At 31.5% G+C, this 16,282-nt stretch overlaps 1 protein-coding gene across 1 annotated transcript; it reads right to left on the reverse strand.

Annotated features, from left to right (window-relative positions):
- Positions 1-3,639: 3,639 nt before the first annotated feature.
- Positions 3,640-11,330, reverse strand: LOC130817473 (phosphoenolpyruvate carboxylase 2). The gene is made up of 11 exons (XM_057683195.1): positions 11,194-11,330; positions 10,786-10,988; positions 9,777-10,171; positions 9,174-9,258; positions 6,836-7,058; positions 6,653-6,756; positions 6,415-6,502; positions 6,025-6,179; positions 4,931-5,929; positions 4,451-4,837; positions 3,640-4,208 (listed from the first exon to the last, which is right to left on the reverse strand). Exons 2-11 carry the CDS (start codon positions 10,948-10,950, stop codon positions 3,909-3,911), a joined length of 2,901 nt encoding a protein of 966 aa, XP_057539178.1. The 5' UTR covers positions 10,951-10,988; positions 11,194-11,330; the 3' UTR covers positions 3,640-3,908.
- Positions 11,331-16,282: the final 4,952 nt, after the last annotated feature.

Here is a 16,282-nt window from a genome sequence, read left to right on the forward strand (position 1 = left end):
TTGCTTGGTATTTATGCTCATTTGATGTGAATGGCAATGTTGCGGTGGATACTACTTACTAGTAGAGCTGTTTAAAACAGACTCGATATTTATCTGACATTGTAATCGAACCCGACTTCAAAACTAATGTGGACAAATGACTATTTTGAACCGAATTGAAATATTAGATTCGAAATCAACCCGATAATCCGAATAAACACCTCTACTTACTAGTTACTAGTGCTTGAGACTAATGCTGGAGTGAATGATCGAGGGGAGCCAACCAGGTGACTTGGATCGACTTTTGCATCACTTAATTTGATTTGTTCACAAAGCGGGTCAATCTTAATTCTTGTCTATCTTACTCTAGTCGAGATGTAAATGATTTGTAGATCGAACACGCAACCTTCAGATCTTCAGTCTAATACTCTCCCAACTGAGTTATCTCCGCAAGTGATAATTTATTAATCTTTAATTTATTTAAGTACTATTCTTTGCTATATTTTGTTGACAATTCAATGACAAATTGATTATTAGTATTAGTATTATATTAATCCACATATTATCTTTACCATTATGGCTACTATTAGTATTTGATTTTTGAAGGTGTCATCACATAAATAGATAAATAGTTATATCATCTTAAAAAGTTTGGAGGCGACATGATCTCCCTCACTAATTTAGTTTTGCCATTAATTTATGACTTAGATTTAATAAATGGAGTATAAAAATTTTTAGTTAATATTTTTTTATAAAGGTACACTTATTACAAATAATATAAATAGGAGTCTTTGTAAAATTATGAGATTATTTAAAAACATTAATGATGATAGCATTTTAGTTAGTTAAAAATATAATAGCTAATTTAAAGTATAATCGTGTGAATATATAAATAAGATTACTGATGAAAGAAACATTAACCATACATCTATGATGTTGTTATTGGTAGTTAAATTTTATTTCATTTACTATAATGAACGAGTTCCAATGAAAGTTTCAAAATATGATATATTAAGTGTAATCAAAGTTTCATTATACTTGGATAAGTTATAAACTATACGGCCTCTCTCTTGAGAGACCGTCTTTTCTAAAGACGGTTTTCAAAAGTCCAGTCCATTATGTTAATTTAAAAAAAAAATACTGACACACGCGTGTAAGTATAATGTGAAAAGTCACATAATATATTTTGAGTTATAACAACATTTATTTAGGGTTATAACATAATATATTTGGTGTTATACCAACATATATTTGAGGATTATAACATAATTTATTTGGGTTATAACATAATATATTTAAAGCTATGGCAATATATATATTTGAGGTTATAACATAATATATATGAGGTTATAACAACATATATTTGTGGTTATAACATAATATATAGTTCGGTATATAATGGTTTGTGTTAGAGGGTATAGTATTTTTATAACACCAAATATATTATGTTATAACCCCAAATGTATGTTGTTATAACTTCATATATATTATATTATTACTTCAAATATACATTGTTACAACTCTAAATATATTATATTATAACCCCAAATATATGTCGTTATAACCCTATATATATTATGTTATAACCTCAAATATATATATATTGTTATAACTTCAAATATATTATATTATAATCCAAAATAAATTATGTTATAAACCTCAAATATATGTTGGTATAACACCAAATATATTATGTTATAAACCCAAATAAATGTTATTATAACCTCAAATATATTATGTGACTTTTCACATTACAATTACACGCACGCGTCATTTTTTTAAAAAAAATTAACATAATGGGCTGGGTTTTTGAGAACCGTCTTTAGAAAAGACGGTCTCAAGTAAGAAATTGATGTTAACTATATTAGTCTAATCCATTGTAAGAAATTAGTTTCATTCACTCGATTAGTTTCATACACCAAAATTTGGTCGAGACCGTCTCAAATTGAGACCAATAGTGAGCCGGCCCAATTCGCGCGTGTAACAACATCACATGTTTTTCCTTATTTTTTTCATTTTATGGCATTTATCAAATTTGACCTTAAAGGTATCAATTTCAACGTAAAGTAATACTTAAACATATCAATTAAAGTAAAAAATTTCAATTTAAACCTATAAATGATCAATTTTGACGTTAAACTGATCAATTTCTACCTAAATATAGTTTTTGTTTCACAATTTTAGAACGAAGTTATATAAAATGGTATTATTCTATATTCTATGGATGAATTTCAAACAACAAATGAATGATCAATAAAACTATCAATAATAGTGTTAAAACTATTAACATATTAAATTTGAACTAAATGCTATACAATATATGTATACAATTTGAATACTTATTTTTAAATTGATAATTGAAGATTAAAAATTTAAAATTGAGTTAGATTATAAAACATCATTATCAAATTATATGTCATAATTTAACTATTAACATATTCAGTTTGAACTAAAACATATACAATATCTTTATAGACTTTGAAATACTTATTTTGAAAACGATAATTGAAGTTTAGACGTTCAAAATTCAGTTAGATCATAAAACATCAATTGTCAATTTATGTGTCATGATTTAACTATTAACATATTCAATTTGAACTATTTACAAATATATATATATATATAAACGTGTTGAGAAAAGAGTAATATCACTATTATTGATCAATAATTAAAGAGTATAAGTACTCTTATGTTCCATTAGAACCATCATGTTGCATTGAATAAAAGTACTTGTATTGTACAATGTTTTAACACTATTATTGATAGTATTAGACCATTTATTTGTTGTTTAAAATTCATCCACAGAATGATAAAATAATACCATTTTATTAACTTTGTTCTCAAATTGTGAAACTGAACCATATTTAGGTAGAAATTGATCGGTTTTAATGTCAAAATTGATCACAAATAGGTCAAAATTGAAATTTTTTATGTTTATTGCTCTGTTTAAAGTTTACTTTAAGTTGAATTTTATACCCTTTAAGGTCAAAATTAATACCTTTAAAATTAAAATTGAAAAATGCCCAGAAAATGAAAAAAACGAGAGAATGTATGTGAGATTAATACACGCGCGAATTGGGTCGGCCCACTCTTGGTCTCAATTTGAGACGGTCTCGGCCAAGACCAGCTGTATTTAATATCACTTACAGACATAGCTACAATTCTATAGTGGCGGACCCATCTCATTTTCATTTGAGCTCGACCCGTATTCAGCCGTTGCACAAGTCTAAATATGACCCTTACAAAATTGCATGTGTTCATGCTCAGAGGCGAAGCAAAACTACACTATAAACTTTAGACCTTATTAGTCTTCTTCTTTTTTTTTGAAATTTTGGGGCTTAAACATATAATTAAATTAAAGTAAAAGCAATATAAACTAATGTCAACTAATATTTGAGGCTCCTAAATTTAAAAGCCATATACAGTCTAACATCTTGCACATACTCAGAACCACCCGTCTGTTAATGCCATTTGTCTCAACTTTGCTCAGAAAAAATTGCATAGTTCATGCCATTTGTCTTGGGCAAAATCATCAATTCATCATCACAATGATGTAGGAAAAGATGGGATTTAGGAGGTAAAGAAAATTCCAAATACTTCATAATAATAATAAATCTCTCTATATCTCTAAATTATTCACATTTTATTAAAAAAGCAAAATGAACAAAATGCAATTTTATTAAATTATTATAAATCCCGTTATTTCAGAATACAGTTACTGATCAGTGATCACTGCAAAGATTACAAGAAACTTATAGTTTGACAATAATACAACAGTAAGAAATCAGTCCAGAAAATATGCTCCATGAACAAAATCAGTCAAGGAGACAGTCAAGCTCGAGCATGAATAAAAACCCGGCCAAGATCGAAACACAAAGAAGACAAACTCTAACGGATGCAAAATTAGAAATATCGAGCGGTGTTTTGAATTAACCGGTATTCTGCATTCCGGCTGCAATACCCTTCATTGTGAGAATGAGGGTGTCTTCAAGACCGGGAGCATATTCGCTTGACGGGTTCAATTTGACTAGCTCAGCGGCAGGCTTGCTGGTAGAATCGATATAATCCTTCGAGATGTGAGGTCTCAACTGAACGTGATAGTTAGGGTCTCGAATACGTTTTAGCGTGTAGGCTTGGCATACGTTCATAATTGTGATGTAAGGATCACGAAGTCGGAGTCTTTGCCTCAAGTGAGGATCACCCTGAAGAATTTCTCTGTGTCCAGCGATCTGTCATAAAAGCAACACGAACATCATTTATCATGATTGTACCCAGTGTATCCCGCCCATAAGAACTATGATCAGGGTCTGGGAGGGAAAGAAGACGGCAACCCAAATCCATAAAAGAAACACGAACGAAAACCTTAAATAAGTAGATAGTACAGTAAATTGATTATCGACAGGGGCGACAATTATGAATTATAGAATTTAATAAAATATCGAAGTATATGATCGAAGCCGAGTTATTTTACCTGGAGCAAAAGTTTCTTTGTATCTTCGTAATCTTGCCTCAATCGGTCTCCAAAAGGCTGCAATTCCTCGGAAACAAGTAGCTTATCATATAGAGCAGCAATACCGGGATCTCCCTTGGCGAAAACCATCTCGACTAAATCAATAGTCACCCTAAAGAAGGGCCACTGATTGTACATCTGTTCAAGCATGTTCAGATTATTTTTGTCGCTCTGGATTGCGTGTTTGAATGCAGCTCCAAATCCTAGCCACACTGGAAGATGAAACCTTGTTTGGGTCCAAGCAAAGATCCATGGGATGGCTCGGAGTGATTCGATACCACCACTTGGCTTTCTTTTCGAAGGGCGACTTCCAATGTTCATGCTACCCAATGCCGTCTCTGGCGTGGCCTATATTTAAAAAGTTGGACATCAAAAACATGTAAATTAATTGAAGGACAAACAACTCCGAAAGAAGTGAGATTAACGTAGAGGGGAGCTCACCAGGCGGAAATACTCCACAAAACGGGGTTCCTTAAAAACGATGGAGCGGTACTTCTCAGTGGCTACAACGGCCATCTTATCCAAAAGAGCACGCCATTCGGGCTTTGGGGGAATCGGAGGATGCATACCATGTTCGAGAGTGGCTGCAGTGAAACGTTGAAGGGTTCTAAAGCACAAGTGCTCCTCACCGAAAGATTGCTCAATAACTTCTCCTTGCACTGTAACACGGAGCGACCCGTGAATTGTGTCGGGAGGTTGAGACAAAATAGCAAGATGGGTGGGACCACCTCCCCTTCCGACAGTACCACCACGACCATGGAACATAGTAAGCTTTACACCATATTCCTTTGCTACCTTCACAAGCTCCTCTTGTGCTTTGTACAAAGCCCATGCAGCGGAGAGACGTCCAGCATCCTTCCCTGAATCTGAATATCCGATCATAACTTCTTGCTTTCCATTAATTCGGTTTCTATACCATTCGATCGAGAATAACCGAGCCACAGCAGCTGGAGCAGCCTCGAGGTCAGCAAGCTTCTCAAACAAAGGCACAACCCGCAACGGCTGCTTCACATGGCATTCACGTTGAAGAAGTTCAACTGCAAGCACATCAGACGGAGCTGTAGCCATCGAAATGATATACGCTCCAAAACAGTCATACGGAAGCTCTGAAATGACATGAAAAGTATCCAAAACATCAGCAATTTCTTCAGTTTTGGGAAGATCGGGGCCAAACAATGGACGTTTTCCACTTAATTCTGACAGAAGCCATTCTTGACGCTTCTCTTCTGACCACTCCTTGTAAGAACCGATTTCCAAGTGCTGGGTGATGGCATCCATGACATCGGTATGACGGTCCGACTCTTGACGAATATCAAGTCTGACAAGTGATAAACCAAAAGTGGAAACTTGTCTCAAGAAATCAAGGAGGCTTCCGTCAGCAATTGGCCTGTCACCACAGGCACAGAGAGATCGGTAGCAAAGCTCAAGAGGCTCCAAAAACTGAATCGACAAAAGGGAACACGTTAGTGCACAGGCTACAAGGTTTTATATACTGATTTCACTCGTAAGACTTTTGGCTTGTGGGAATAATTTACCTGCTCGACATTAGTGTACGTTGTATCTTCTGGTATATCTGAAGTACCATGAGATAGCAGCTGGCGAGAACGCTCACGGGTGTTATACAATTTATCTCTCACATCACCGAGGATTACACGATATGGTTCATTCGGGGGAATATATTTCCAAAATTCTGCAGGAAGCAAGAATTACAAGCGAGTATTTCATATTTTATCATTCTAAATTCTAATTAAGGCATAAAACAAAAGGAATACTACTTACACCTATCCATTAAAGAACGGTAAATTGTATAACACGATTTTGGTTAAATAAGTCAAAACTAAAAAGATCGAAGAAATTTTGGTTAAATAAGGTAAACGGTCGAAAGCTACAAAGTACAGTGATGAATTGATTATCAAAAAAAGTACCTATATAATGTTTGGCATCCCTTCTAGAGGAGCCATGGAGATCGTTAGCACGACTTCGGAGTTCATCACTGCAACGGAACATAGACAACTGCAGAGGGGAGCATGATGATTTTAGATTTTTCATGGACAACTTTTGAAGTTGATCCCGCACAGATATATACAAGAGCACACGAAAAAAAATGGAAAGAGAAAAGACGGAAGAAACTGAATAATCAATGTTAATAAAATATCATTTCACCTCGAACATGAGATCCTCTATTTGAGAGAAGTATAGGTTAGCCGCCATCATTCTTGCTAACAAGCATACATCCCTAGTGACTTCCGGTGTAACTCGTGGATTACCTGTATCAATTACACGGATTCCCATTATTCTGAACATGAAAGCAGAGCATATATAAGAGACATGTGAAAGAGAACATACCATCTCGATCACCACCCATCCAAGAGGAAAATTGGATAAGAGGAGCATTGTAGGGAACACGTTCATTAATGCCTATGTTCTTCAAAGCAGTATCAACACGACGCAAAAACTTGGGAACTCCCTTCCAAATTGTTTCATGGAAGTAACTCATTCCAGCCCTCATCTCATCTTGAGGAGTCGGTTGTGTCCTTCGAATTTCATCGGTACGAAATGCAGCTTGGATCTGAGTAAACATTACAAATAATCAGCCTATATATGATTTGATTCTCCTAAGTCGTAATAGGCCATAGTTACATGTTTGATATACTCCCAATATTAAAAAATGACAATGGAACAATCAGCAAAAGGATATGGGCCTTCTAATTATGAACATAAAGGTTTTTTACACTAGAATCGGTTCCTTGATTTTCTTGAGGGAAAGGAAATAAGGGGGAGAGAGTGACATGTCTCCATAGGGTTTTGTGTTTTATAGATAAGTAAAGATTTGGTAACTAGAAGAAAGAGAAAAGGTTGTAATTGAGGACCATAGTGCAAAAACAAGGCCGCATCACATCGCGTCGGCCGCATAGTAAAGGTTTTCAAAAACGCCAAGTTGATATTTCTTGCGTTGTAAAGGTGTAAAAAATTGTGTTTTAAGGGATATCTTGTGCTTTTGGTCGATATTTGGCGTTACGATAACCACATATTGTCGTCACCACGTTTTTGCAATATGTTTAGAACCCACGACAAACTACCACCTAATTTGACAAGAAAGCTAAGGTTCCAAATTTCAGTCTGAAAATAGCACTTCGGTAATTATCTAAACGAAAATCATGAATTGACCAAATGGTTGAAAGTTTTCCTTTTCACCTTGTGATAAGGGTTTGATTCTCATCGCCTACAGAAAGAACAATTCCCCCTCCCCCTCTCTTACCCTGGAATCAAAATAATAACAATCATTATCTGATATCCCAGTATTAGTGATAATTCCTGGTCCTATAAAAGTACTAATTGGAATTGTTAAGGTCAAAGGGCATGAGATCAACATACAACCCATCTATCAAACCTACACCATTGTCTACTAACAAAAAATGCACCCTTAAGCCTTTTTGAACCACATGTTCAACAAATATCTGGAACTTTTTCATTCATAAGAATCATATAAAGGAATTTTATACACATAATATGACTACTCTTCAAGAAGTTAAAAGAATATATTACTAAGCCACTTTCAATTATACTTTAAAGTTCAAACATTTTCCAAGACATTTTTCATTCACATTGTTGCTATTGTATATCATGTTTGGGCAAGTTGTTGTATCTAAATGCCAAAAATAGTAACCAAGATATATTCAAATTATGTTGACTTGGAGACATTAAAAGAAAAACTCTACAAATGCCTTCAGTAAATTCAAGCTGTTTTCAGCATAAATGGACATACAATAATGCATAAATAATTCATTCTTTTCAGCCAGTAATACTAGAGTTGACTTAATAATGCAGCAAAATTATTCATCTGTAAGATTCTGGTGATTAAAAAACTACATGCCATCACCATCACTTCCCTTTGTGGCCAAATAATAATAAATCACCCCATCAAAACAACATTTAATACACTAAAGTCATCATAAGGTCACAATACACTGAACCTAACATATATGCTTTAGATATTACATATTCCTCTAACTTTCAGTCCACATACACTTCAACAGAAAAGGAAATCAAAATATAATTTAATGCTTGAAAAATGTTAGTCACCCTTCATAAACATGTAATGTAATGTATGTAAACACTTCCCAAAATGGTGAAGAATCGAGACTAAATTCCTATTAAATTTCAGATGGAACTGAGAAAGAAAGAATAGAACAAGTACGATTTATATCGAATAAAAAAGGATGCTTGGAATCACGACAAATTTCTAATAGACAGGGTTGAGCAGTGTAACATAATTCACTAGAAAATTCGCCTTTTGAATTCGGAATTCGCTCAAAATTGTTGCAAAATAGCCCAAAACTGACCATATTTCGCTTTTTCCGATTCGCGATTTGCGGAGAGATTAGCGAATCATGTGACACTTTGAGCAATGTGGAAACTACTTTTGGATGGAAGGAGTAGAGTACACAAGTAATTAGAGAACATTAGAAGAATAATAATAAACCAATATCCCCCTTAATATCCTTTCCTTTTTACTGTCTTTTTGAATGTTTTAAGGCAAAGACTTCTTTTTGTGATTCCTAACACAGCCCCACCATCCACCCATTCTCATAGTCCACTTGCATGAATAAGTACAATAATAACGTATGCTAAACAAACATGGCTTCTTTACACCTGTAGTTTACAAAAGATAAAATGTTATTACCTCTCTTTGTAAAGCTTCATCAAGCTCTTGCTTATCATCAGGAGTAATGTCCTTTGCATACAGTTGTGCTAAACAGTTCCTTATCCTAAAAGATAAAACAATACAAATTAGAATTACCAACCAATCAGCAACATAACATTACCCCAATGTTATTAACTGGCTCCTAATTATAGGTGTTTGGGGATTGGGTATACGCAACCTTCTTATTAGTGATAAAAAAGGTTGTTTGCGATTACCTTTGGTAACAAACATTGAGCACAAGTTCACATAAACAAAAAGTTCACATGATTTAATAAATCATTTTATTATAGTCCATTATGATCCAACCAATGCTTAAACGAAACACATTGTAATAAGTCATACATTCATACAAAAGCTTGTGCAATACACAAATTCAAAAATGACACAATCTCACTATGAGACCATCTCCATTGGGCTGGCTTAATATATTGTCTTAAATTGATAATTTATAACCCTAAAATGTGATCACTTATAACCATTTTATCAACAATTACAATGGTCTAAATATCCCAATAAAGAAAGCAATGCAATGTGCAAAAACCAAACTACTCCAAGTAACAATCAGATTCACTAGAAACAAACCTTCCATGCTTTTGAAGCAAGGATCTACGAACAGATTGGGTAGGATGAGCAGTGAAGACAAGATCAACAGTTTGATTCTTAAGGGCATCAAAAACTTCTTGAGGAGATTTTCCAAGATCCCCTACAAGTTTCTTAAAAGTCTCCTCAATATCAGACTCAGTAGTTGCTGAATTCTCATCAACAAAATCACCCTTCTTCAGTTTCTTGATTCGACGACGATAAGCAATCTGAACTTCCTCAGCCAAATTGGCTAAGTTAAGCATATGAGAAAATGACTTTGCAACAACAATGGAGTCACCAGGATCCAAGCTTGTGAGCACATTTCCAAGCTCCTCAAGCTTCTTGGGATCCCTTTTCCCTTCATATTCAGCTGAAAGCTCATACAATTCTTGTACCTACATGAATTATAACCATTTAGGGAGGAGTAAACCTTTAGTAGATCGATTAATCACCGACCAGGGGCGGAGTAAGAATATACAATAGTTTACGAGATTCCATTTGTTTTGCATTCTTTCAAAATTTTGAGGCCTAAAACATGTAACTAAATTAAACCTTAAATAATGTAAACTAATATTTGACGCCTTTTTACTTAAAAGGGCATCACAATCGAACACCTTGAACATGCTCACTACCAATTACCAACTCAACCCAAAACAAAATCATCTAGTGCTAGTCTAATCAATCAAGTGATCAATACCCATGTTATCATTTATCAAAATAACCAACCTTAATACAAATTAATCATCATATATTGTCTCATTCATAGAAAATATCAATGATTTTCCCAATTTGAAGCCTTTTTTACATCAACCCACAAAACATCCTAACTTTAACCCAAATCCAACATGATATAAACAAAAACTACAAGAAAAGTTGAAATATTTATCTTCAAATCAAATGGATCTTCAAATAAACATGATTTATAACTTCTAATCAAATTAAATCACAGGATTTCATGCTTAAAAAGATTTGAAAGAGCAAATCATAAAAGTAAAGAACAAAAACATACAGTTTCACGAAGATCTTCCCCATGTAAATCCTGGAGAATGTCAAGGAATCGATCCAACAGAAGAGCATCATACTCGATCAACTTATCATCCTCGGAAACCTTTGCAGGAACCAAAAGTCTCAGTTGTGCGTCAATGGACGCCATTTTTTCTACATTCCGCGCCATTAAACTTCAATCCAGATCCAATCACGAAAAAATTCAATCTAACAAATCATTCCCAGAAAATAAAGTCAGATGAATGTAAATACCCACAAAATATTGATCATTAACATCCAAAATTATCTACTTTAATATGAAAAACAAAAATCAAATCAAAAATAAAGTTTGATGCAATTTGAATATGAATGATATGATAAGGGAAAAGGTACGGTATCAAATTTAGAGTATGAGAAAGATTAAAATTTGTACCCGACAATAGAGGAAGAGAAACAGGAAATTAAAGATTTAGAAGAGGAGTTGAGGTAGAAAGCATAGAAGTAGAGTGTACTACTATTTATAGAGAGTGGATCCTATGATACGTGTTAATATGGGGGTTTGGCCTGGTAACGGATTTATTGTCCAAAATTTATCAACGGGTCTAAAATGAGTTTTTAATTTTATTTATAATTAAGTAAATAACGATTATTATGGTTATTAAAATTATGATTCTGATCTACAATTTTATGAGTTTACGATCCAAAAATAAGCGATCGATTCAAATCGTAGGTAGAATCGTCAATTGGTAGAATCTTACGATTTTAATTAAAATAAAATTTGTAGAGGTAGAATCGTAACACGAATTCTACGATTTAACGATCCGATTCTACAAATTTATTCTTAATTTTTAAAATTTTTCTTATGTACTAATTTTTCTTACAATTTAACGATCTATCATTATAATTATAAAAAAAATTCTTCATCGATAATTGATATGAAGATTTAAACTAATTATTAAATATTTTTCTATTTTATTCTTAAAAATGAAGTGAATGAAACTTTGATTAATAAACTTAAACTACTGAGGTGAATAATTATGACTAGACAAAAAATTTAAGATTATTGTAGAATCTTACAATTCCACGATTCGATTCCACCGGTTCGATTCTACAGGTGTGAACGATTTCAAAAAATTTTGACAGTTACAAATTATTATGTTCTTATTGTTAGTTCAAAACTTACGACTTTTTATATTGTTTGGATTAAGGCTATAGTATGGTTGTCTCTTGTGTGCTATATCGAGAATAGCCAACTAGTAAGATCAAAGATTTATTGCACCTAAGAGAAAAGTAGAGCTAAGTATGAAAATAAAAATGCCTACTTGTGAACTATAGCATTAGCATAAAAATAATTAATCTCATGAAATAAATTTTAGAAAATTGTATATTTATAAAATAAGTGAACGAATGGGTTTACCCGTGGGTATTATTTTTTGTGTCGCTACTCACTCGTTTAACTTAGTGGAAGGGTAATACCCTTCCAAATATTAAAATTTTTCAAATTTATTGTCCAAGTCTGCCTGTTTTTCGAGACTGGTGGATCAAGCCTGGCGAGTAGCCCACTCATAAACAACTCTAATCCAATCTATATGTATAAATAAGAGGGTTTAAAATTGTTAAAAATTTTATTATTTAAGCAATTTTATTATGACTTATATCATATACAGGTCGGCATTGAAATTTAAGAGACTAAGGGTAAAACATTAATTATTGGTCTCTAATTAATATTTTGTACTATTATAAATCTTTAACTATTAAACATTAAACCGTTGTTTTTTAAATTTTTGGATGGATCCGAAGCATAAACTCCTCTTACTTCTTTACAAAGTCAATCCTACTTAAATATAAAATAATATTAATTTATAAAGTGAATACCATTTTCAGAGTATTACAAGGTACTTCTTCCGTTCCGTTTTAGTTGCAACGTAAGGAATTTTCACGCGGTCCAATACACTAATTTAATTCTCAATATGTATAATAAAAAATTATAAAAATTTGATATTAATAATCTTTAGACCGAGACGAATCAAATAAGATCCCACTTGACTATATTTTAACTTATAAATTAAAAATTAATTACAGATTAAGAGAGTTAAATGAATAGTATATATACTTCTAATGTTACAACTAAATTGAGACGGAGTTAATTCCAATTTTCGAAAATAGCTCGCAGTCAACCATTGGAACACATAGCTGCCTGCCTGCCCGCCCATGCATCCGTCTAATGTGTGTTAAAGCCTAAAATTAGTGAAATTGAGAATATGCTTTTCAAAGATGCTTTTGTTGTCCTTTGTTTTTCAATAATTGTGGGAGATATTAGTCCCTTTCGAGATTAATACAATGGAAAATAACATAAACATTTAAAAAATAGTGAGAACTAAAAATATTAAAATTATACAGATATGACTAAAAGAAAAAAAAAATTGAAACAAAATATAAATAAGAATTAAAGAAAGATAAAAAATATATGCAGTAATAAATTGTTTTTCTTTCGTAAAATCAGTGAGTCTTAACTTATAAAAAAATAATGGAACTTATTACTTTTTTACTTTTAAAATTTTTATTGCTATTTTAAACGCTATAATTATCATTTATCATTTGTAGACAATTGTCAAACAGCTAAATTTTAAATAAAACACTACTTTATTAAACACTAATTTTTCTATCAAGTAGCATTTTAATTAAAATAACCACTAAACGCTACTTAAAACATTTAGCGAACCCACCCTTTTATGCATTGATTTGACTTTTTTTAGGTAGTGTTTGCTTCTTTGAAGTCTTATCCTTTTTGGATTCCTTTCAATTTATATGAATAATTTTATGAGTTTCCAATTATTGAATTGTCTTTTTTCCTTTAACATCGATTCTAGGTCGTTTGATTCGTTTAGGACAAACAAGGAATAAAGGCAAATAATGATATAAGAAATTTCTAATGTGCTTGGTTTTAATGGAGGAAACTTTTTTTTTTTAATAAAAACTACTATCTCTGTTTCATTATACTTACTAGTTGTTATTAATAGTGATATTTTTACACAAAATATATCATAATTAAGTGCGAGTATTTCAGAATAAAAAAATACTTTTTTCAAAAATAGACTTAAAGAAAGGGAGGGTAAAGGAGCGGACAAAGTGAATTGAACTTTAATTTTTAGGAAATGTGATTAATGTTATAATTTAGATAAAATTAGATTATCTTATTAATACTTTTAAATTTTTTAATAATTTTTATTTATTTATAATTAGAGATACATCTTATGTTCTACTTATTTTCTTGCTACTAATGGATTTTGTGAAAAAAATTAAGGAACTAGTGTATTTGTGATAAGAAGACAACTATAACTCTTAAAGGGATGAATGTAAAGGATATAGAAGTATGAGATGGGAAAAAAGTAAACATCAAATAAACTTTTATATTATTATTTTTGTCAAAAATAGTAAATAGCAAACTAATTTGAAATAAATTAAAAAAATACTATAACATATATAATGAAATGAAAAAAATATTTCAAATTAAATATACATATTAATAAAGGTGCGAAAATAAATTCAAACAATAATACTAACAAATAAGAGACGATAATAAAAATCTATTTTATTCTCCTCTAAATACGACATATTTTAATGATAATGATGATCGCTTAAGTCATGATAGTTAGCGAAGCATTATCTGTGCCGGAGGGGAGATGCACGCCAATTTCCAATGTGTAAGTGGGGAAGTTCGTGCCACTCATTCTTTATGCTACTTCTCCCTACTAAATTGGTTTAAAATTAATTCAATTAACTGAAATCACTGAAATATAATAAAATTCAAAATTAGAATGAAAATAACCCGATTTAATACATTAATTTTTAAATGAGATAGTTTTATTGTAAGATTATTTTATTAGGCTGAATCATATACGTTTAGTGTATTAAAGTGATCAGTTACAATTTTAAGGTGATTCAATTAGAGAAATGAGGTACAGGTACTTATACCGTTATACGGATCGGTTTCATGATGAGGTTTCATATAAGACAAGATGAATTTAAAATAAGAAAGTGGAACATAACTTTGGGGATTGAGAAGTTATTATCTATTTTTTTTCTTAATAAATTTGTTATATTCTTTATTAGATATATTTTAAGTATGTTTTAAAGTAAATGGAAAAAAAAAGTAATTAAATAAAAAAATGTAGAGATAAAATAAAGAGTAATGATTTTGTGAATGAGACGATAAGCAAACGTAAATATCTAAATGGATTTTGTCTACGCTATTGTATTATGCACATTTTTATTTAAAGAGTTAATTTGAAGGATTTAAGTAGAAAATAAAAGAATATGCCAACAATAATATAATTGCGATAATTGTATCGATATTCAGAGGAGAATCTATGATTTGACTTGTTTAGGCTAAGACCATGCTATTCGATTATAGACCATGTAAATATTGAATTAATATTGAATTATATAACATAGCAATGTAATAAGAAAATTGGTCGTCGAGTTGACTAAATTTACATACACAAAATTATTTAGCTCATATTATACTACTTTTTTCGTTCCTTTTTGTTGGTCCAATTTAAGTTTATCCACTTTAAGAAAGAGAAATTTAAATTAGATTTTTAAAGTATATATTGAAGATAAAATATATTCATGTGAGATCTTATTAGATTTGTTTTGATGTAAAGTTTTTAATATATAATTTTTATCACTTAGAGATATTAACGCTTAAAAATTTGCTAAAAAATGCGTGTAAAAGGTAAAATGGACAAACAAAAAGGAACAGAGGGAGTAACATCTTAGATTCACCATTATCGATTAATCGCGAAACACAAATTCTTGTGAGAGATGGTCTCTTTGAGAGACCATCCCTAATTTGGTGAGCACATCATTATTTTTAATTTAATTAGACTTTAATGGGTTGAGTTTGAAAAACGTCTCTCAAAACGACGACCTCCTAACAGACTTGTCGATCTCGAAATACGCAACCTATGTTAAGAGATACTTTCTCCTTTTTTACTTGCCCCAAATCAACTATTACACATTCATTATTTTACGGTATATTACCAATTATGACTATCTAACCAAAAAACAGTGAGGAAGTAAATGTGGATGTTAATTGAATAATTGATAATTAAGACTTATTTTTTTACAAAAATGGAGTATGAACTTTTGTGTCATCAAATACGTAATCTATTATTTGTTTAAGACAATAATGATGTATGTGTACCTCTCAATGACAGTGGAAGTGAACGACTTTAGGTCGGCATCCTTGCGTGATTATATGATTATTTAAAAATGAAGCACATTACTCATCTTACAATAATTTTAATTTTTTTTTTTAAATTTGAAAATTAAGTTACGTTAGAAAAAAATATTGTATTTTTAAATAAAATTTTAAATTCGAATTCCATCTAATCTTCCTTTCTTCAGTCTATTTCGTAAGTCAAAACAATTAATTTTTTAATAATACTTTTTATTTTATTTATGTGATACGCTCACATTTTAAATTTCGTACATACATCTATGGGTGACAATTGTTT

This window comes from Amaranthus tricolor, chromosome 7 (assembly GCF_026212465.1).
Source record: "Amaranthus tricolor cultivar Red isolate AtriRed21 chromosome 7, ASM2621246v1, whole genome shotgun sequence".
NCBI classification, from domain to species: Eukaryota; Viridiplantae; Streptophyta; class Magnoliopsida; order Caryophyllales; family Amaranthaceae; genus Amaranthus; species Amaranthus tricolor.

Excerpts from the sequence above, each read along its gene's own strand:
- LOC130817473 (XM_057683195.1), bottom strand. The coding sequence starts at position 10,950 with ATGGCGCGGAATGTAGAAAAAATGGCGTCCATTGACGCACAACTGAGA. Across the intron at positions 6,180-6,414 it reads GGATGCCAAACATTATATAG|AATTTTGGAAATATATTCCC; the intron begins GTACTTTTTTTG and ends TGCTTCCTGCAG. Across the intron at positions 4,209-4,450 it reads CAAAGAAACTTTTGCTCCAG|ATCGCTGGACACAGAGAAAT; the intron begins GTAAAATAACTC and ends CTTTTATGACAG.